The sequence below is a fragment of the Pelecanus crispus genome, chromosome 1 (genome assembly GCF_030463565.1).
Source record: "Pelecanus crispus isolate bPelCri1 chromosome 1, bPelCri1.pri, whole genome shotgun sequence".
Classification (NCBI taxonomy): domain Eukaryota; kingdom Metazoa; phylum Chordata; class Aves; order Pelecaniformes; family Pelecanidae; genus Pelecanus; species Pelecanus crispus.
In genome coordinates, this window is record NC_134643.1 from 209,902,137 (window position 1) to 209,925,826 (window position 23,690).

Below are 23,690 nucleotides of genomic sequence, written 5' to 3' on the forward strand. Positions count from 1 at the left end.
TTAAAATTCTGTCCATTTTACGACTTTGGGGGTGTTTCAAACTAATGAGGTGTGCAGATGTTATTATAATAACATCAGGGCACTGAAAGGCAAGTTTTACTGGTTTGCTAACAAGCAACTTAAACAGATGAACTTGCAAGGTCACACTGCAAAGTCATGAAATATCTGAATTGATCAATAGCATGTACTCAGCCATATCTTGACGCTCTTTTCTATCTGTGGCACTGAAAAAGATGATTTTTTTCTGTATAATCTATTACAATAGCATTTTCTAAATTAGTAGTAATGTTAGTGTAACCATGCTAGTCTAAAGATATGAGATGCAAGATATCTATGGAGAGGTAATATCTTCTATTAGATCAGCTGAAATAGCTGAAAACAGTAGGCATGCTTTTTCACCATTTCCAGTTATAGCATCTTGTCTAATAAAAATATTACTTCTCCCCACCATCTTCGTATTTACTACATTTTTGAACTATAAACTCTTAACCTATTGATGTAAAACACAGGTCTGACTTACTGCTGAATGAGGTTTAACACCGCAATATTTGCAAGATTTGAGCTGCTTAATAGTATTCTATGGGGTTGTGAATCAAGGAAGAGTCCACATTGAAATGATCAATGACTAGCACGGAACAGATATTTGAAATTGTGCAAGCTTTACTTATATAATTCACAATTTTATAACAATACTTAACATTTGTAAATACAAGTTGATGTCTGCAACAATTACCTTTATAGATGTAAACAAATCATTCCACCACATTGCCACAAATTCATGTGTACAGTAAAATGCTCACAACTGATGATTCATACTATAAGGCAAGCTGGAGAAAGTAACTAACCCAAATACCAAACAGATCTATGTTTGGCTTTCCTACTCTAAAGTTAATTTCAAAATCTTTAAACATTGTAAAATTAATTTGTAAAATTGACAAATATTGTGCAAGGAAATGTCTCATTTTTAGAACAGGAATGGCACACATTGTCACACTTTATTCTGAAAGAAACTTCTGTAGATGTCAACGGAAGGTATTTTTGGTTTTTGTGGTTTGGTTTTTTTTTCTGAATAAAGTGTCCAGGATTCGGTTTGAAGGCTTTATTATCGTCATGCAACAAAGTTCAATTTTTTCTCCAGTCTACTAAAGAATTTAATTAATAAAATTTCTAATGAAAAAATATTTTTCTATTATGAGAAAGGAGGTTATAGTTAGAATTTTTGAGGTAAGACTCCATCAGAGTATATCAGTCAAAAAAATGAGTGTGGTTCTCAGTCACCTAATGAAAATATCTGTCATCTCAGATGCCCTCAGGTAACCTGCTTGACCTCCAAGTGCCGTTCTGCACGTCCTTTGTGCTGCCCCTTTACGGATAGGTCTGATATCCTCAGTGCTAGGCATCCACCTATGGGCCACTGAATCTATTTCCAAATCTTTGTGGACTTTGATGCAAAACTTACATACTTGGGGCACAACTCATCCCACACGCCTGAAACAACATACAGTAGCTGAGACATCCACATGGGGTGGTCATATATGGCATAAAACAGGCAAGCATCATCCTGCCAATGTAAGAAATGGGGGGTAGGCAGTATATCCTAGAGCACCTTAAATGTCACTGAGTGCTTGTAAGTGGGCAACTGAATCAATACCCTTTGTAAAATCATCTACGTTTAGGTGATTCAGTCTTGAATTGGATCCTGCCCTTGAAGCTTAATCTGCCAACACCAAGACTATCTCATTAAAACACTGAGCTGGAAGCTGCAATGCATACACAGCTCATTGTACATCAAGCTTTGGTTCTAAAGGATTTTTATGTTTAAAATTTTTTAAAGTTTTGCAGTCTCAGAGTAGGTAGAGAGCTGGCTGTATCATGAAATGGATTAGAGAGTTTGGAGTAGTCTTCCCAGCCTATTCTCCTACATTCTACCTCAACATCTTGTCACTGTATTTCTTAACTTGCTAAATCAGAGATAATCATTATTCCAAGCTGGCTAAGTCACTTACTTTACCTTAGTGTTGGAGGAGGGCTGCACATGGCATCCCTCCTCCAGTCATACAATGAACCTACTGTGCACTTGGAGGTCTCAAGCCCCCCCCGGAGGGAATGCTTCTGCACACAGGTAGAAAACCTGTCCTTTCCAGAGGGCCAGATGTGCAGGAGACTGTGCATCACATGAGGTGCAGGACACAGGGCTCTCCCAGGAACTACAAAAAGCAGGGCTGCACGGCAGCTGGTAGAGTAAAGGGCATCAGCTGCCCCTGCTGCCACCTCTCTCTGGGCTGCTCCTTCATCACATAACTAATCGGACATAGGTGGAGTGCCTACACGCTAAACCAAAACTGTAAAATAAATTCTACGTGCTCTCACTACGTTACAAATGAACATAACATTTTGCCAAGTAGAAAACACTGTAGTAAGTTCTTTTGATTGCAGAGCTAATTCGTTATAATGCACCTTTTATGCAATAGCCATACAGCCATATTACAGCAAAGTAAGCACAGACACATAAAAACTGAAGAAACAGCAGGCAAATCAACTTGTGTTATTTGGCTTCAGGCAAAAATTAAAGTGAGCCATGCTGAAAACTTGTAAACTTTTCTTACGCTGCCATGACACCTGTCTTTGAAGACTGAAAAGCCTGACAGCAGTGGTTGCAGAAGCTTTTCAGTTTAATGTTGGAAAATATGCATGCAACCAAAATTGTATGTGTCATCCACAATGGTTCAACTTCCCTTCAATGTGAAGAGGGCAAGGAAGAGGTCAAAAACTCTCTGTCTGGTATTTGCAACATGACTATAATACAGAGAAGAGCAAAATAACAGGATTCGGAGAGTTATTCTACTTAAATATATCTTTTCTTTGTGTGTGTAATCATATGCTTGTGGATGCTAAATACATTGCTCTGGCAGGTCAATATTAAGAATCATGGTTCTAATCTGCCTTCAGCATCATGTGTGCAGCTCCCAGTGGAATCAATGGGAGATGGGCATGATAAGGCAGAAATCACCATATATTCTTATTCAAACCAAATTCCGATATATTTCTCTTGCACTGTGATTTTGAAACGTTGAAAGGGGACACTTTTGGTCAAGAAGCAGTGCTGCTTTCAAATAATTGCATTTATCCCAAAATGACATGCTGCATAAACATAGGGCATGCTTTGGAATATTAATTCAGCTTTTTGGTTTTGAAAATGATCCCACCAGTCCTTTCAATACAGGGACTGGCAAAGTTCTTTTGAAGATAACATTTATTATGCACATCAAAATGCTTCAATGCAAACAGGACAGGCAAGATAACACATTTTAAAAGCTTTCTTGTTTTCCTTTTTTTCCTTTCTGGCAAACAGGAATCTTTTATATTACTTTCCATTATTATTTTTCACTCGCTTCTCCTAAGCTTGGAGCTATTTATGGAAATTACAGTATTCATGTATGGTAGCTTCAGTCAAAGATATCAGGATTGCTATGAGAGGAAAATTTCGACTGAAAGCTTGTTATTCACATCGTTCTCTTCTCAGCTTGGCAAACTTGAAGGTTAACGTCATCTGTTCTAGACATTTCAGATTAGTCACAGAACTTTTCTTGGTGGTTCAGTGCCTGGTCATCCAGCCAGAGGAACAGTAATCCATATGGAAAAATTAGCTCAATGCTACTAGACTGGTGGTTAATACTTGAGCCTTAGTTAGGAATGTTCGCAGCATCTTGGGACTCTTTTCTTCCTTGATCAATTTCTTAAAATAGGATTCTTCATCAGAGGCTGAAAAGAGGAGGACTGTACTGAAGTATATTTTTTTTTTCCATCACCAACTCTTTTTTTTTTTTTTTTTTTTTAGGAAAAAGATACATATATTTTCAATGTCCCATGCAAATAAAATAAAATAAAATAAAAAGTTACACAATTTGGTTAGGAGTTAACATTCTGAATTCCTGTATAGTAGTTTGGTTGATTTGCATCCTGGAATGATAATCTTCAACAGGAGATTTGTTAAGACATACTTAATGTACAAATGCTGATACACATTGCTGGAAATCTGGCAACTAACTGCATTTTTGAGTAAGAAAATGTCTTGACACTTTCCTTTGGATTATTTTCAACTCTGTATTAAATTAGAAAAATTATTGTTTAACAACACATACAGAATATTCCTTCCCAGTTGAGACACAGCTTATTCTAAAGGGTTAAAATATCTTGTCTAAATGAAGCAGGTGAAAAGGGCAGTGAACTGAGATGTAAAATCTTAAAAGCAGTCAGGTAAAGGTCACCCTTTGCCAGTTGGCTTTGACAAACATCAGCTTAAAAGGGCATGTCTGACTTCAGAGGGGAAATTGTTAAATATTTTGTTTAAAATACAGATTTGTAAGAAACAACAGTTTTGAAAAACTATGTATTAAAAATGTAAATGAATGAAGCAACTGCATTCTCCTTTGCAACCACTCTTTAAAAACACCAATAACACTGTAAAATCAAACCCCAAATCTATTTAGATTTTATTAAAATGGAAATTTTATTGAAATGCTGAATAACAAATATCTTAAGAAATTAAGAAATATCTTCAAATGCATCTACTAAATTCATGTTTTCATTCATGATTAAAAGTAGATAATCAAGTTCTGACTGGCTGACTGAACTATACTACTCAGAATTTTAGCTCTTGCTAATGCCAATTCAGAATTTATAATGTATCAACAAAAAAAGGACACTGGCATTATGAACACCTCATTTTATACCCTCTGTTCAGTTCTGTCATTTAGAGGTTTCAGGTTTTTCTTTTCTTCCAGTTTCTTGTGAGTCAAGATTTATCAATTAGAGTTTGAAAGAATTCACTTATATTTCTGAGATTTACTTTAGTAACAAATGGAAAAGACTGAATAAAGGAAAAAAATTACCACAACTCAATTTTAAAAACCTGATTTCAAGTGAATCATTATATTAAATGCATACCAAAAAAACCCCTGTACAGACATGACAGTCAAGATAATTAAGATATATGGCTCTCACCCTCCCACTAACCTAGGAATTGACAGACTAAATTAGACCATAACTAGAAACGACATTGTGTCACACAGCAGTATAAGCATTAAAAAAAGAAACACCTTACCAAAATTGTAGTGACAACCACTGTTCTATTCTCAATGGCTGAAGTGTCATTTCCAAGTGTAGGTTCATGCTGAATCAAAACTAGTTTATCCATGTCATTCCAGTAACCAACCTGCAAAACAAAATGTATATAACTCACAGTAGAAAAGTCTACATGCTGTATAATTACAAATATAAATGACTGTAAGAACAACAGAGTGATCCAAAGATAATTTTGTACCAAAGGAAGTGCTGTCACAGTCATAGACAGGTGCACGGTAGTATGTATCTAACACTTTGGGTATACCATCTTGCACCACTGCTGCACAGAATCAGACCTAGTACTGCTGCCACTCAGCTGCTCCTGAATGATCCGAGCTACTTACTTCAACCAGAGGCACAAAGTAAATCCCATTTTCAATAGTTTGAAGCCTTCCTAGGGCATAAACGAGATTAAGAATTTTTTGCTCTCCACAAGAAAACTTTCATTCACTAATCCCCCAGATCTTCTAGTCTTAGACAGAGGAGTGAAAGACATCTGGGTGACAGCTTTGCAATTCAATGGCTGATCTCAATTCCCTGCTCCATCATGGGCCTCCCAGGAGACCCCAACCCAGGGACTTACAGCAGGCTCATTCCACTTAACTGCTGGCACTGACCTTTAGTACCTGTATTAGAAGCCCTCTGATTAAAGCTGTCTTTATACTCACTGGACAGACAGGCACCACCAGACAGTGGCTCAGCTCATGCAGGATAAGCACCCCTCCTAGAAAAGTGATTGCTTTCCCCACTGACCCTAAAGCATGGTGAGAGTGACTTCACTCTAAAAGTATCTCTGGTAAGTGCCTACAGGGAGGTGGAACAAATCAGGACTTCCTCTCTGTGGCTGCATTTAGGCTGCCACAACCCTTCCCAGAGCAGCCTTAAGGTGCCTCTGTTCATTGGTGGCGATGAACTACTCTAGAGCCAGGTTTGCATCACTCGTTCTTGCATTCCCATGGAGAAAAAGAAAATTAGAAGTGGTATGCCTGCTAAGTTTTAAGTGTTCACTGAGCAGCTCCCAAAAGCATCAATAAAAGCTGAAGGGGAATCTCCTTTTCTCAGGCTGCCTTCATCCCATCTGGTCTTACATCAAGCACTGCACCCCTGGGCCCTCACAGGAAAGGATGTTGCCTCATGTCTTGTGCCCAACAGCATCACGACCAATGCACAGGGCACAGCTGCAGGCTGTACTGCATACCAGAGGTGTGTGCTGCAAAGAGCAATGTCTGTATGTAAAGGGAGGAGTCCTGGCATTGGCTGGGATAGAGCTAATTTTCTTTCTAGTAGCTGGCATAGTGCTGTGTTTTGGATTTAGTATGAGAATGATGCTGATAACACACTGATGTTTTAGTTGTTGCTGAGTACTGCTTATGTTAGTCAAGGACTTTTCAGCTTCCCATGCTCTGCCAGGTGCACAAGAAACTGGGAAGGGGCACAGCCAGAATAGTTGATCCAGACTGACCAAAGGGCTATTCCATACCATATGATGTCATGCTCAGCATATAAGCTGCGGGAGTTGGCCGGGGGGCAGCGATCGCTGCTCGGGGACTGGCTGGGCATCGGTTGGCAGGTGGTGAGCAATTGCATTGTGCATCACTTGTTTTGTATATTATTATTATTATTGTATTGCTATTATTACTACTACTATTTTATTTTATTTTATTTTATTTTATTTCAATTATTAAATTGTTCTTATCTCAGCCCAAGAGTTTTCTCACTCTTACTCTTCCAATTCTCTCCACCATCCCACTCGGGCAGGGGGACTGAGTGAATGGCTCCATGGTGCTTAGTTGCTGGCTAGGTTTAAACCACGACAACAGGATTCTGCCTCCATGACGTGGAGAAACATCATATACAGATAATGCAGTGATGTGATATGAGAGTCTAGAAGTGCAGGGGAGTGCTTTTGGTTTCCGGACTCACAGGCATTAAAGAATCCTGTGTATTCTTAAAACAGCCAAACTTCCTCTTGATTTTTACATTTATTATTTCATTAATTTCCTTTTTGAAAAAAATTTATGGAGAGGCAAGTGATTTTAGCAGTCCCTAGAGCAGTGTGCAGACACACTCACCACAGAGAATTACAAACACATGAAATAATTCAATATGAGTGAGTGAGTATGACTGAATATGAGTGAATATTTTTTTTTTCTATTAGTCAAGCAAACAAGCACAAATTCTTCCCATGCACAACTGCTGGTGTATTTAGTTGAAATGTTCCTTTTCTCTTTGCACTTCCTATTACAGCCCAGGAGCCTTGATTTAGGTGTCTGCAGGTAACAGGAAGCTTCAGCATTGCTGATGTAGTGGAGAGGGAGGTTTTCTTCCTAGTAGGATGCACTGCTAACAAATATTCTTTTTCATCCAGACAACCATAGAGTCACAGATACAACTGATAACTGAAAATATCAAGTTCTTGTCAAAAACTGTGACCAGCTAAATGCAGAATATGTACACCAAAACCTGGCAGTTTGGCAAGCTCATTATAATAACGAATGATTGTTTTTCATTGTGTAGTTCCTCACTGCTGAAAAGTTCAGAAGGAAAGCAGAAAATGAATGAATGACTGTGTTATAAAAGTAGGCACCATATGAAAATATAGACAGAGATAAAGGTGGTTTTTGATGAATGGCAGGCATTTTTTAAAGGAATTTTAGCTTGTGTGCATGAGTGTGAGCTTGCATGTGTGCATCTCAAACCTGTGCTGAAGTAAATCTGGAACTGGATTACTGAATAAATACATAAGATATATCATGACACTTGTATAAGTATATAGATTCACAGTCACTGTGAGAGCACTAAATAACAATATGCTTTCCTATAAATACCTCAAATCCTCAAGGAAAAAAACTCGTCAAAGGATAGGATTGAAGTCAGCTATTAAAGTACATCCAATTCTATTTGGATTGCAATTGGACTTTATAGCAGTTGCATCCACTTACACAGAGGCTGAGTTTGTCTTTTAGGAAACAATATTGCAAAAATATCTGCCTCAAAGTAAATTTGTCACAACAGTTTGGCATTTGAATGAACAGTGTAATTTCTGAAGGCCTGTGTGCCTTGTAGCAACCACTGAAGTGCTCCTGCTGAAGCCCACAAGTCAATAAGGGCAACAAAATACTCAAAACTTTTTATAGAATCATAGAATCATAGAATGCTTTGGGTTGGAAGGGACCTTTAGAGATCATCTAGCCCAAGCCCCCTGCAGTGAGCAGGGACAGCTTTAACCAGATCAGGTTGCTTTGAGCCCTGTCCAACCTGACCTTGAATGTTTCTAGAGACAGGGCCTCCACTACCTCTCTGGGCAACCTGTTCCAGTGCTTGACCACCCTCATTGTAAAAAAATTTCTTCCTTATATCTAGTCTAAATCTATTCTTCTTTAGTTTAAATCCATTAGTTCTTGTCCTGTCACAACAGGCCTTGCTAAAAAGATTGTAATCGATTTTCATATTAGTTGCCCAAGTTGGAATTTTGGAGCCAAATCTTAGGCTGTCTTGTGTATGTACATGTACACGTATATGCTTTGTTTACTCTTTTCTCCTCGTCTTTTTTTTTTTTTTTAAATCTTGGTGACATGATGAATATTGAACAATAGAATCACAGAATGATTGAGGTGGGAAGGGACCTCTGGAGGTCATTTGGTCCAACCCCGCTGCTCAGCCTACAGCCAGTTGCCCAGGACCAAGTCTGGATGGCTTTTGAGTATATCCAAGGATGGAGACTCCACAACCTCCCTGGGCAACCTATGCCAGGTCACCCTCACTGTAAAAAAGTGTTTCCTGATGTCCAGAGGGAATCCCTGTGTGTGAGTTTGTGCCCATTGCCTCTGGTCCTCTGCCTGGACACCTCTGAAAAGAGCCTGGCTCAATCTTCTTTTCACCCTCCCTTCAAGTATTTGTACACATTGGTAAGACTCCTTTTGAGCCTTCTCTTCTCCAGCCTGAACAGTCCCATCTCTCTCAGCCTTTCCTCATAGGAGAGGTGCTACAGTCCCTTAATCATCTTTCTGGCCCTTCACTGGACTCTCTCTGGTATGTCCATGTCTCTCTTGTACTGAGAAGCCCAGAACTGGACACAGCACCCCAGATGTGGCCTCACCAGTGCTGAGTAAAGGGGAAGGATCACCTCCCTCGACCTGCTGCCAATACTTTGTCTAACACAGCCCAAGATACCATTAAGCTTTCTTTGCTGCAAGGGCACATTACTGGCTCATGTTCTACTTGGTGTCCACCAGGACACCCAATGCCCTCTCTGTCAAGCTGTTTCCCAGCTGGGTGGCCCTCAGCATACATTGGTTCCTGGGATTGTTTCTTCCCAGGTGCACGACTTTGCACTTCTTGTTGAACTTCATGAGGTTCCTGTCAGCCCATTTCTCCAGCCTGTCGAGCTCCCTCTGGATAGCAGCATGACCACCTGGTGTATCAGCCACTCCTCCCAGTTTGGTGTCACCAGCAAACTTGCTGGTGGTACATTCTGCCACAGATCCAGATCATTAATGAAGATGTTAAACAGGTCTGGACCCAGTTTTGACCCCTCGGGTACACCACTAGTTACTGGCCTCCAATTAGACTTCAGACCACTGACCAACACCCCCTGGGCCTGGCCCTTCAGCCAGGTTTCAATCCACCTCATTGTCTGCTTATCCAGCCCATACACCAGTAGCTTCTCTAGGAGGATCTTATGGGACACAGTGTCAAAGGCCTTAGTCAAGTCCAGCTAGACAATATCTGCTGGTCTCCCCTCACCTACCAGGCCAGTCACTTCATTGTAGAAGTTTATCAAGTTGATCAAGCATGACTTTCTCTCGGTGAAGTCAGCCATGCTGACTACTCATGATGATTTTCTTGTCCTTTATGTGCCTGGAAATGGTTTCCAAGAATAGCTGCTCCATCACCTTCCTGAGGATCGAGGCGTAGTTCCCTAGGTTCTCCTTCTTGCCCTTCTTGAAGAGAGGAGTGACATTTACTTTCCTCCAGTCTTCGGACGCTTCTCCCAGTCACCACGATCAACCAAAGATTATTCAGAGTGTCCTCACAATGACATCCACCAGCTCCCTCAGCACTTGTGGGTGCATCCTGTAAGGGCCCATGGATTTACGTATGTCCAATTTGCTTAAGTATTCCCTGACCTGATTCTCTTCCACCATCTTCCTTGCTCCAGCCTTTCTCCCTTGACTTTGGGACCTGGGATTCCTGAAGGCTGGTCTTGCTAGTAAAGACAGCCAAAGAAGGCATTCAATACCTCAGCCTTTTCCATGTCCTGTGTACTTGGGTCCCCTGTCTCACCTAGCAAAGAGCCCACAGTTTCTCTAGTCATCCTTTTGTTGCCTGTGTACATATAGAAGCCCTTCTTGTTGCCTTGGACATCCCTAGCCAGATTCAGTTCCATTTGGGCTTTCGCTTTCCTAACTTCATCTCTGGATGCTCAGACAATGTTTCTGTATTCTTCCCAGGTTACCCATCCTTGCTTCCATCCTCTGTATGCTTCCTTTTTGTGTTTGAGTTTGGCTAGGAGCTCTTTGTTGATCCATGCAGGCCTTCTGGCATTTTTGCCTGACTTCTTATTCATTGGGATGGAACTCTCTTGAGCTTGGAGGAGGTGATCCTGTAATGTCAAGCAGCTCTCTTAGGCCTCTTTTCCCTCCAAGGCCTTAACCCTTATCTTCCAAGCAGATCTCTGAGGAGGCCAAAGTCTGTTCTCCTCAAGTGTGACCTTGCTTTTCACCCTCCTCCCTGCTCTTAGGCTCCTGAACTCCACCATCTCATGCTTACTGCAGCCAAGGCTGCCTTTCACCTTCACATCCCCAACAAGCCCCTCCATGCTGGTGAGTAGGAGGTCCAGCAGAGAACCTTTCCTCATTGGCTCCTCTATCCCTTGGAGGAATAAGTTGTTGTCAACGGACACCAGGAATGTCCTGGATTGCTTATGTCCTGCTGTGTTGTCTCACCAGCAGATACTAGGGTGCGTGAAGTCCTCCATAACGACCAGAGCCTGTGAATATGAGGCTGCTCCTATCTATCTGTAGAGGGCCTCATCCACTTGTTCTTACTAGTCAGGTGGCCTAGAGCAGAAACCCACTATAATGTCACTTTGACCTGTCCTGTCTTTAATTCAAACCCATAAACTCTCAGCTGGCTCTTCATCCATCCCCAGGCAGAGCTCCATGCACTCCAGCTGCTCTCTTATGTAAAGAGCAACTTCCCCTCTCATCTTCCCTGCCTGTTCTTTCTAAAGAGCCTGTGCCTCTCCACTGCAACACTCCAGTCACAGGAGCCATCCCACTGCATCTCCGTGATCCTTCTCTTCACCCCTTTTCCCCTTATCAGCAGGTTTGTTATTTTTCTGCAGCAAGAACCAAGTAAGAAATGCTGCATAAATTAAACTAATACGAGCACTGGCTGTTGTTTCCCATTTTACCAAACTATATGGAAGTCTGCCTGTGACTAGCTGTGCCATTTTGTAATACTCCGTTCACATCCTTAAAGGTATGGGCAACAAAAATCACTTTTCTAAAGATTAGAGGCATGCATTACTCTGACTGGAAAGGCTAGTCCTGAAAAGATATTGCTGGGTGACTCATAAGTCATGTTATGTAGGACATGAGAAGAAGACATTAAAAGTGAAGGCCTCTTAGTTCAATTAAGTATAGCCATTTCTCACGTATTATACAGCAGTTGTCAGGCTGGAGCACAGAATTGGTCCAATGATCACATATAAAATACCATGTAATATATGAGAAATAAATTCTTGTGAGTAGCCAGATCTGTCAAAGCTGTTATGGCTTGTTATATCAAAGGCAGGTAATGGCTTAAGAGTGGCAGAGAGGCATGCCTGAAACACTAAGAAAAGCACCTTGGGACTCTAGCACAGCACATCCATAGCTCCTCTTTTTGCAGCCACTCTTGCCCACAAATTGCAGGCAAGAAGAGAGGGTGGGGACATCCCTGCAGTGGTGCCAGCCAGACACCTCTCCCAAAACAGGTGACAAATGTTGAAACAGGAACAATAGGCCACTTTCTACAGTTTGCTGCCAAGCAAATTCCCGCATGAGTTACTGAAGGTGTGACCTAATTAGCCACATCTTTTCCACCTTGCCTTCCCTCCTGTATAATTGGGAATTGGGGATGGAAAGGTCATATTTCACCACTTGCCTTCGATGCACCCCAGCTACCCGTACATCCTCCTGGCTGCTGATAGTGCAGCGCACAGCCAGGAAGGGAGCAGGAGTGGCAGCAAGGTCACGTTGCCAGGCAGGAGACACTGGGCTTTCCAAGAAAGAAGGAAGACAGACTCACCTTTCCCAGTTTATTCTACAGCCATCTGCCATACTTTCAAAAGGCAATTGCACCAATACTCTTCATACACAGGCACATGCTTTGCTTTTGTCTACAGCTCTATACTCTGATATACTGGCAGTTTGTTCATCCCAATGTGTAATTCTGCTCTGGGTCTGCAGTTTAAGACTCTGCCTCCTCATCACTGTGGCACGTAACTGTCTTCAGGGACACACAGTTCACCTGGGGTACTATTTACTGGGCTTGTCACCTCTGGCCCAACAGCAGAGGACTATTTAATTCAATTCTTATTGCCTTAGCCCTACTCAAGCGGCCATGATTCCCCTATTCACCATCAGCTTCTCACTTTTTCTTGTTCTGATGACCTCGCAAACAAAACAGGCCTCAGTGCCTCCAAATAAAACAAAACCCTTGAGAGTGAGTGTATTTTCTGCCCTTTATTTTTTTTTATACTGTGAAAAATGGACAAATTTCAGCACAGAAGAGAAAGGGTTAACAATGCACCCAGGCTTATCTTTTCAAAGTGATTGGGCTGACTGATATGCTATATGCATTCAGACATGGAGGCTCTGCTTAGAGATATATTAATGTGCGTTTGCCTAAGTTGCTTACAAGCAACCAGTCAAGCACACAGGATTAGATACTGCAATTAATTTCAGAAAATACAAGTACTCAGGGCATTTTGTCTTCCTCCTCTCTCCTCTCCTTTCCCCCTTAAAAGCCCTATGTTAGTTACAGCTTATGATTCATGTTTACACAGAATGTACAAATGACCCTACCTAAAAATGCCAGTAATTTGCAAGATAGAAATCTTTGGATAAGATACAAGAAATATCTACTATTCAGAGTTCTGACCATTTTCCGTCACCCAGCAGCCTAGCAACATGACATCCAGCTGGTTTTCATTAGTATGCTTGACTGACTGACATCCCACCTCTCCAAGATGTACACTTGTTTTGTGTTCCCCAATTTGTTGCACTGAATAATAATATCTAGTAGAAAATGCAGTTTAAATCTGCTTCCACCAGAAATATTATCCATGTATTCAATATATTATCTTTTTTTAAACTACACAATGGTCCAGTTTAATATAAGTTTACATAATCATTTCATCATACATAACTCATTTATATGATATCACGATAGTAAACATTGTCAGCATGTACCTTCCGAGGGCCTGTGTTCTTCAGCTCAAAGACATCCATGGTGTAGTTGACTCTGCGACCATAGTGGTCAAACTGAACGTTTCCTGTCAATCCTTGTATTCGAACCTACAAATGGAAGAACAAGCATCGTGAAGATCCAGTCTTATATTGTACATTTCAAATGTCACAGAGCAGTGAAAGTAATCCTGGCTATGTCCTTAGATTACCATAACAACGCTACTGTAGAATAGACAGGCATTATAATGCAAAAATGTTGGCTACTTTTCCTTTGTATTCCTTTTTCCTGTCAAACTATGCTCAAAATAGGCTTAGATATGCCAGTATCTAAGTGCTAACGAAGACACATAATGGATCTTCTCTTCTTTCATGCTGTGCAGCTCAACGCTTTCCAGCTGCAGGTCCTAAAAGGAAGTACATTTTTTACCATTCTCATCACTGCTGTGGAATATTTTGGATCACATGAAATAAACCTAAAGGACGTTTGGCCTGAGCTTATGTATCTTTTTAGCTCACACTCTGGTGGAGTAAATGTATACATTGAGTATATATTGCTCACCAAAGTAAACTTGACAACAACCTCAGCCCCAGCAAAGCAATTTACTATCACAGAAGATGGGTGACATGCATAGGGCCTGAAAAGAGTGTTTTCAAAGCCTCAGAGTGGAGAAGGACAGATGTAGAACCATAAGATTGGCTGTGGCAGTTTCCCACCACCTGTGTCTCAGCTGAAACCAGAACTCTTTCTTTTTCTTTCAGTGCTTTACTGTCTCACCGAAGGATACCCAGACTGTGGTCTTCATCCCAAAGAAGCCATGGCCATACTGCTGCTGGCTTTGATTGTATCAGGATCTGGCCATGCAAACCTCTTTGGCCAGAGTTGAAGGCTCATGCTGTCCACCCTGACACAGAAGCCTGACTTCATGCTTCTCACAATTGTTGCAGATCTGTGCATCTGCAGAGTATGTGAAGCATACAAAATGCTTTATTTCTATCCCTAAGAGTCAGGATGTGGATTTAAACCACTTACTCCTTCCTTCTGTCCATTTCTATCTCTGCTGACTTTTCTCCAGGACTGAAACCTTGGCTTCCAGGCACAGAGCTGCCAGCTCTGTCAGCAGTCACTTCTCCTCAGCAGTTTCTCCTGAGTGGAGCCTGTTCATTTGCAATGATTTAAATTCTACTGCAGGATTTTTATTTTCTTACTGTCCCATTCAAAGGAAAGGCTAAATCGTCTTGACAGAAATCTGGAACTTTCTAGGCATCCATATTCATCAGGAATTCAAAATCCTGACATCAGAGAACAATAGCTCTGGGTTATTTTTTTAAAGAAAAGATACTACCTATGTGATTTCCCTGAGAGAAATCTACTTTTATTCAAGACGACAGAAACATACTTGAAAGGTTATATGATATAGCTATAACTTTTTCCTTAAATGACAGTATCTGTACACCCAAGTTATATGCAAAAGCAACAGATGAGCTCACCAGTTCAGCAGAGGAAGTCCCAACTATCTTAATAGAACTAACAGTAGTTTCAAATAGTAGCAGTTCCCCTCTGCCTTCATTCCAAGTTATAAACCAAAACAACCAGAACAGCCCCGATGTTTCCAAATGGCAACTGAAAAATAAATTTCACCTCTCCCATTATTACTGTTGTGTATGTATTCCAAATCATACAGTGTACAACTAGTATCCAATATTCACAAAGATCACCAGAATAAAGTCTACCCTTACCTGTTTTAATGTCCTCTCCATATCAATTCCTTGACCCCACGGGGCTGCAGGGTTAGCAAGACAATCACCAGCATTTCCTCTCCTTGAAATATCAATTTTCTGTCTTCTAAGATTACGGAAAGTTTCAGCCATCACAAGTACTCCGTCATATGTTAATGCAGATGTATACTAAATAGATGGACAAACACACCACTTTAGAGCTCGCATGCCTTTACGAAAATCAGCTGTCTCAGATATTCCTAGTTTGATTCATTATGCAGCAGTTTCTACACCTTCATTTAGAAAAAAAATCTCAAAATCAAAAGCAATTTTGTCTAAGGAACAAATGCAGGACTGAGAAGAGCACATTTCAGTAGCTCCAGCTTTAAAACTGTGTTTCTTCAGGGTAGAGAAAACTGCTTCTGAAAAATTATTAAAAGAAACAAATTAAACTGGAGATATGCAAGTCTTAATTTTTTTTTCCAGTTGTCTTATATGTTTAAACAATAACCCCTACCCACCCAACTTATTCAAAAGAAAAGAAAGAAACAGTAACTCACTGAAGAAATATAACTGAAAAAATGCATGGCTAATGAGCAGACATCCAGGCCATTGGAATTGTTATGAATGATCAAGGGTATGTTCTTCCTGTTGGAAAAACTGTGTTGGCTCTCTGAATGACACAGGGCACTGAACAGTCTGTGTTTCTACACTAACTATGGTAACTGCTTTAGGTTGAGAACACATCAAATGAAATGTGTAGAGCAAGTCTTCACCAGATGTTAGCCTGGAGCCACATAAACAAAGGGATATTTTCTCAGTATGGTTTTCTGATGGACATACTGCACCAGGAGTTGTTCACATGCCCAAGGCTGCTATTGATATGCCCTGTAAATTCCAAAATTTAAATTCACTTATTCAAGTCTAATTTCCTTCCTTTCCTTTGTCTTGCATATTATAAACTCTTTGGGACATGGTTTATCTTTACAATCTTAAATTTTGGTTATCCGTAGGTGAATTATGTGCAATTTGGATTAATCATGCTGACTTCTCAGAAGGAGGCAGCACAATCCTGTTCATGTGGCAAGAAGTCCTATAAGCTAAATTGTTCCTGTCACCCGTACTTGGGTATGTCTGCATGCCATAGCCCACAGCATTCTTGGGTTTCTTTTTCCTCCAGAACATAAATTTCTTGAATAGTCACTGAATTACGTAGCTATGCTTTGTATTATCCATGTTGATAGTTTCTCTAGACTTTGCCAACCTACTGCTCTCTCAGCCGAGAGAGGGCTGATTGCTTATCTTTGCACAGCACCCAGCACAAAGAAGCCCAGTCTCAACTAGGTCTGATATGCATTAGTACATATAGTAACAGAACTATTTTGATGAAGTCATATTTATAGCTATGCTGTGATTTGCCTGCCAAGAAAATTATAGGTGAGAGAAATATTTTGTTATCCATCCTTGAGGGATTAGGATAGAGGAACACTGGGATGTAATTTCAGTGTAAGATTGTGCCTGAATGTGATTACTACACCAGGTTTTGAGGTGGATAGAATTTCCAGAGGAAACTCCAAATGAAAATTTAAAGGTAGTAAATTTACAACTGTGGTTATATCTCATATACAGAAGAATTCAGCTGTTGGGAAAGCTCTGCACTCTAAGTGAATCTAGATTAGAATAATTCATGTAAAATTGGTTGAAATTAAGTTGTCAGTTAAGCATTTGACCTTTAATTCCTGTCAGTAAAGGGGTGAAGTTGGAGAATAAGTGACAAAGGACATTAAAGTACGAGTGAAATGTGTGCACTTTCTCTTTCTATCATACAGTCATAAGGACAGGCATAATTAGTTGCCAGTTATAGCAAGATAAACTGCCTTCTCCTCTGCCTAAATATTAAGGTTTTCATTCATGTAGTCAACAATGTCAATCAGAAATTAGAACACTTGAGTGGTATCTAGTAGAACTTCAGATCAGCCAGTACCTTTGGTGGGGTCTCAGATCCTGGGTATTCTCTCTGGTCCAGCTTCTTCCAGCGCTGCATCAGCTTAGTTACCATCGGCGTACTGAAATCTACTAGCTGAAATCCAGTCACATTGGCTCCTCCATGCATAAATCTCTCCAGAGAAATATCTTTGAATCCCTAGAAAATCAATTTAAGATTTTGTTTGTCCTCGTACACCACTGTGGGTCCGATCTATTCTAGGTCAGCAAGGCAGCATAAAGAATGTACAGCAGCAGGTTTCCATTAGAAGCCAAGACTTAAACCCAGAGAATAATGTTGAACCGTTGTTCATAATTTCCATTTGTGTAATAAAGAATGAAACAAAACCAAGAAATAAATTTCCTGCATTATTGCTAGGGTGGTCTTGACAGCTAAGCAACACATTGCTGGGAATGGCAGATGGTTTTTGAAGAAATGCTTTTGGCAAGTCAACTGAAAAGTGCCTGCAGAATATTAAAGCTTTAATCCAATTTCCATCAAAGTTGGCAGATTTGAATGAGCACTGTACTAGTGCTTTAACTGATATATCCGCGTTTCTTTACATGTTTGCAAAATGAGCAACACTATTGTGTAAATATATTTATTCCAGATTCATTGTTTAGGCTGAAGGTGTCTGAGATAATATAAGACATTAGAAGGCAGAGACAGCGCATGAGGATCTCACTGTTTGTGCAAGGAAAATATCAGAATCACACTTTTGTGAAATATGGTGGTGGTAGCTCTCAGGTCTGCTATATATTTAAAGCCTAGAGTGACCCCCAACATTGAAAGAAAAAATAAAGTACATATACTCCCTGACTTATTAGTTTCTCAGGCTAATCTGTTCAGCACGTGTAACAACAAATTCTTTAGTAAAATCTGCCTTTAGAGATATAACTGAACATCAAGAAACTGCATAATGCTAACTGCTAAAGCAAGCTAAGAAGCAAGCATGAATGTTTCTGCTCCTTTCCTAGCTGCTATGTTTAATGCTAGCTCAGAGGTATCTTCTTATTTTCTTAAATTCCTCTGATCGACATTTATCAGTGCGAACAGAAGTGTATTATCACACTCCACAAAGAAAGATTTAGGAAAAAAATTGTGGGGTACTGACCCAATACCCCAGCGAAAAAAAACTGTTACGGACAGAGATTTGGTTCATGTCCTAAAGGATACTGACAGTAAATGTAAAAGGTGACACATCAGGAAGTCATACTACCCACATTATTGAACAGCCAGTAGATAGTAACGTGTGCCCCTGCTGAAGCAGATGAGTAGATGTGCCTGTCTCCACTGTATATCCCACTAGCAGTTCACTGCAACATCCAGTTCCTTGTTTACAGCAACTATTTTGCATAGGAAAAGGTACTTGGGGAACTATAAATTTCTAATGCTGAAAATCTAATTTGTAAGACCTAAGAGAATAGACATGTCTCATTTAAAACACCTGAGGTTTTAAAAATCTGATGTGATCTTAAGTTAAGTTACAAGTAAAGCAAAGCACAATAAAATCATCGAATCATAGAATCGTTTAGGTTGGAAAAGACCTGTAAGATCATCCAGTCCAACCATTAACCTAACATTACCAAGTCCACACTAAACCAATTAAGGGTAGACTAGACTAAACCATGTCCCAAAGTGCCACATCTACCCATTTTTTGAACGCTTCCAGGGATGGAAGCAACCTGATCTAATTAAAGCTGTCCCTGCTCACTGCAGGGGGGTTGGGCTAGACGACCTCTAAAGGTCCCTTCTAACCCAAAGCATTCTATGATTCTATGATTCTATGGTGACTCCACCACCTCTCTGGGCAGCCTGTTCCAATGCTTGACTACCTTTTCTGTGAAGAAATTTTTCCTAATATCCAATCTAAACCTCCCCTTGAGCCCATTTCCTCTTGTCCTATCGCTAACTACGTGGGAGAAGAGACCAACACCCACCTCACTACAACCTCCTTTCAGGTAGCTGTAGAGAGCGATAAGGTCTCCCCTCAGCCTCCTCTTCTCCAGACTAAACAACCCCAGTTCCCTCAGCCGCTCCTCACAAGGCCTGTGCTCCAGACCCTTCACCAGCCTTGTTGCCCTTCTCTGAACACGCTCCAGCACCTCAATGTCCTTCTTGTATTGAGGGGCCCAAAACTGGACACAGTGCTCTAGGTGCAGCCTCACCAGTGCCGAGTACAGGGGAACAATCACTTCCCTGCTCCTGCTGGCCACACTATTCCTGATACAAGCCAGGATGCTGTTGGCCTTCTTGGCCACCTGGGCACACTGCTGGCTCATGTTCAGCTGGCTGTCCACCAACACCCACAGGTCCTTTTTCTGCCAGGCAGCTTTCCAGCCACTCTTCCCCAAGCCTGTAGCGTTGCATGGGGTTGTTGTGACCCAAGTGCAGGACCCAGCACTTGGCCTTGTTGAACCTCATACAGTTGGCCTCGGCCCATCTGTCCAGCCTGTCCAGATCCCTCTGCAGGGCCATCCTACCCTTGAGTGGATCGACACTCCCACCCAGCTTGGTGTCATCTGCAAACTTACTGAGGGTGCAATCAATCCCCCCATCTAGATCATTGACAAAGATATTAAAGAAAGCTGGCCCCAAAACGGAGCCCTGGGGAACACATTTCATGTCAACTAGAATTCCTTGAGGGAGAGCAAAAAGAATATAATTTAAAACATACATTAGAGTGTCCTACATTCACTGTGCTTGGCCAGGCGGGTATTTTGGCTTAAAGAATGGGTTAATTCTATTAATAAAATATTGCATTTACTCTTTCTTTGCCCTCTTCTGAACATTATCTGTGTGAATGTGCAGTTTAGACTTAGAGTGAAAATACTGAACTAGTAATTTGACTGGAAATAGCTGATCTTACAGCAAAATGAATATTCCCTGGAGAATGTAGAAAAGTTACCTCGAGAATTGTTATATTAGTAATATTAAAAAGATGAGTCAAAAATCATAGTGTACTTCCGTAAATCCTAATTCAGCCACAAGATGCACTTAGCAGTCCTTTATGCTACATTGATTTTGATAAAATTGAAGAGGTAACATTGTGCCCTTCTTGTCTAGATGGCTGTAACAACAAAACCAAGTTCTTTTACGCACCATAAAGAATATATTACACGCAACCACATATTAATGACAAATGGCAAATGTGTGAAGTGAGATAACTTCAAAGCAAAACTGAGTGTTTCACTTACCGAGCAGGAGTATAATTCTAGAAAAGTATCTTACCAGGTTGGCAACAATATAATGGTATCCTTTAACATGCTTTCCCACGCTCACAATCTGTGGGAGAGAAATAAGAAAGAAAAAGAAAATACAATGTCATATTGTTTTCTCTAGAAAGGTGTTTTCATTGCCAGATAGATATAAATTCTGAAATATATAACATCAGCAATATAATGTTGAGTCTTTCTCCAATAAGGTAGCTATAACTTTCCAGGTGCTTAATCATGGGAAGAAGCTAAAATGAAAGTGAGTAAAGTAATGAACTGGTAATCTGAGTGTCTTCTGTATGATTGAAAATGTTACTGTAGTATAGTGTTTTATCAAATAGAGCTATTATCTATGGGATACAAATTCAGAAGGAGGAGGTCACACATTAGCTGGAAATCCTACCTGCTGATGTACCTTTTAATTTTAAATCAGTGTGGAATTTATGAATCAAACTGGGTTTTCATCTCTTGGGATCAAAGCTGTTTGCCCTTGAGGTGGTCAAGCACTACGAGTGTTATTCAGATCTTAGTAATACACTAAAGACTTTGGGAACGGATGTGAGCGAGGACAGAGCAAGAACGGACAGCAAGGCTACCCTTGAGTGTTTAACCCAAATATAACATCAAGTGATGCAAAAAAGGAACAACCATGATGTGCAGCTGCTACAGTCCTGAGATGGCAAGATCAACAACAGGGTTTAGACAAAACCTATGTCAACCCACACCTTGTATCAATATTATTGCCATTCCTATGATGGAATGCTTCTTATTTAATGCACTGAAAACCAAATATTTTGTCATTAGAAAATTGTGTTAATAGTTTCATTACAGATTAAAGCAGTTTACCACTCATTTAGAAAAAGTCTGCTTGCCACCCAAATATGTGGCTTTTTTTTCTCCTCATGTACTCATCTCCACAAATCACTTTAGCTTCCTTCCAAATGAATAAATAAGATACAGGCAAAAGTTTTCCATGCGGTGAAGGTTACTCCATAAGTAATGGGAAACTTATAGATCTGTCTCCTTTCCTGCTTTGAAATCTTAGCTCTAGGCCCTATCCTGAAGAGTTGGCAAGTTCTTGCCTTCATGGATTGCACCTCATATTCACAAGAAAGAACAAACATTCACTAAGCTTTGCAGCCCCTTTTCCCAGTGCAGCAAAAAATAATTCTTATCAAATTTTGGAGATGAGAGACAAGTAGCTGAAGGACTAAACAACTTGGCCAAAGACAGCCAAGGATCCAATATCTAAATCTAGATTAAGACTTGGAAATGCTTGATTCCCAGCTCTGTTGTTCCAGTAAGTCAGTTTGCTTCTACAGAAGAGTGGAAGGGAAAATCGAAGGGATGTGGCATAAGCATCTTGTCAGAACTGTTTGAATTTCATTATTTTAAAGTAATGAAGTGAATAAGCAATTTGTCTGCTTTCCTTTTGTTCTTCTTGTTTCCCAACCTCTATTTCGTATTTATAGTCTGTAGCTAAAATGGTTGTATTTAAAAAGCAAAACATAAGCTAAAAAAACCCCAAAAGACACCCTCCCCCCCACCCCTCCCCCCTCCGACCAGATTGTCACCCTTCATATAAATGAATTGCTTATTTTGGACTCAAACTCCCATTAAGATCAGTGATTAGGTACCATTGCTACCGTTTTATTGTGGGGTAGCAGAGGGAGAAATCACACTTTTCCCTATCACCAACTCAACACATGTGAGGAGGGTGCTGTCAAGCCCTTTTTTTGCACTGAATACAAAGGGTTCAAACCTCTGCTGGTTCAATGGCTTCAATAGGGATGTGATCCCTGACACCAGTAATGCTTTTACATCTGTGCTCCTTCAGCAATACATGGTAATGAAAATGAGTTTGCCGCCTCATTATAGGGAAACTGGTACACATTAATACCTCATATTTTTAAATAACTACAGCATCACAGTTTAAATGTAAGTGGACTGCCATGATTTAAGATGTACATGACATGATAACCAGATCCTCAGCTTGGGCAAAATCACTGCAGCTCCCTTCAAGCTCTTGGAAGCTGATGTAGCTTTGGCAATTAACACCCTTAGTGATCTGTTCCCTGGTTTGGTTTCATAACACAAATTGTGATGATCATTGCAACATATCAGTCAAATAAAATAAGCACATGATCAAACTGCGGCCGTTGAGGTACGTTAGATAACATGTCCATATTTGTCACAGTCAAAATGGGTAAATACTGCAAATGATTAACCAGATTTGCTTCTGGGCTTGCTCGTAGCAAATGCATGTAGAAATGACTGCAGAATTCCTGGATTTAATGTGAACAATACAGAGTATTTTTGAAAAGAACATTTGAATTTTTTAGTGTATTCTCTCAAAACTTGTCTCTTAGGCTGAGTGATAAAGTACGCATTTATGTATCATCTAGTTGTTCTAACTTCCTTTATCATCAGTGGAAAGAGCAGGCATTTTGAGGAAATGATTCATCTTATCCTAAAGCACATGTTTAAATTAATTAGACAGCTCATGCCCTGAAAGTGCATATTTTTCTGCACAGACTAGAAAAAGAGTTGATGATGATTAGCTCTGATGTCGACACCTACATTTTATATCCCTAATGTTAACTGAGATGAATTTTACCCTAAGAATGTTGATCCTGCAGACAGAGAAGAGAAATGATGCTGTATGGCTTATATTTCCAACCAGGATTGGATACAATTCTGATTTTGAATTTGAAAATGTTTACGGTTATTGATCACACATATTTCGCAAACCAGGAATTGCTTATGATTCAGGAAGAAAGTGCCTGTTTAGTGAAACGGCTTTCTGTGAGCATCTCATGCTTTCAAATATCCAAAATATACATACAGTTACCTTTCTCTCTCAAATACTCAGAGCTGCAGATTATAAGATAGGATATGAATTCTCACTACCTGAAGAACCACCTTTCTTTATACTGTACTTCTACACCGAGATAAATTGAGGCAATGAACTTAAGACTTCCGTAACAAGAGAAGGAGTTTCTGACAGCTACTCAGTCTGGAATGCAAACTCTCTCACTTCTCTTCTCTATTCTTGAACTGGTTAGCAGAGCTTTAACAGAGATGAGACCTCAACTACTCCATGCACATAACAGTAGATATTGCCCTGAACCACAAACTAAACAGATGAATGCCGGTGAGTAAGGGAAGAATATTTTCCTTCTATGGCAGAGT

At 40.3% G+C, this 23,690-nt stretch overlaps 1 protein-coding gene across 9 annotated transcripts in view; it reads right to left on the minus strand.

Moving 5' to 3' along the window:
• The window catches only part of GRIA4 (glutamate ionotropic receptor AMPA type subunit 4), a 248,307-nt gene that overhangs the window by 59,218 nt on the left and 165,399 nt on the right, over positions 1 to 23,690 (minus strand). For 7 of the 9 annotated variants that reach the window (XM_075723280.1, XM_075723294.1, XM_075723263.1 and 4 more), the window contains exons 5-9: positions 20,515 to 20,568; positions 17,284 to 17,442; positions 15,321 to 15,488; positions 13,587 to 13,691; positions 5,105 to 5,215 (exon numbers count right to left, since the gene is read on the minus strand). In XM_075723280.1, the coding sequence (XP_075579395.1) occupies positions 5,105 to 5,215; positions 13,587 to 13,691; positions 15,321 to 15,488; positions 17,284 to 17,442; positions 20,515 to 20,568 (597 nt within the window). Of the gene's footprint in view, positions 1 to 3,729; positions 3,763 to 5,104; positions 5,216 to 13,586; positions 13,692 to 15,320; positions 15,489 to 17,283; positions 17,443 to 20,514; positions 20,569 to 23,690 lie in introns of those variants that run through there. The other 2 variants (XM_075723309.1, XM_075723300.1) reach the window with 2 other exon arrangements.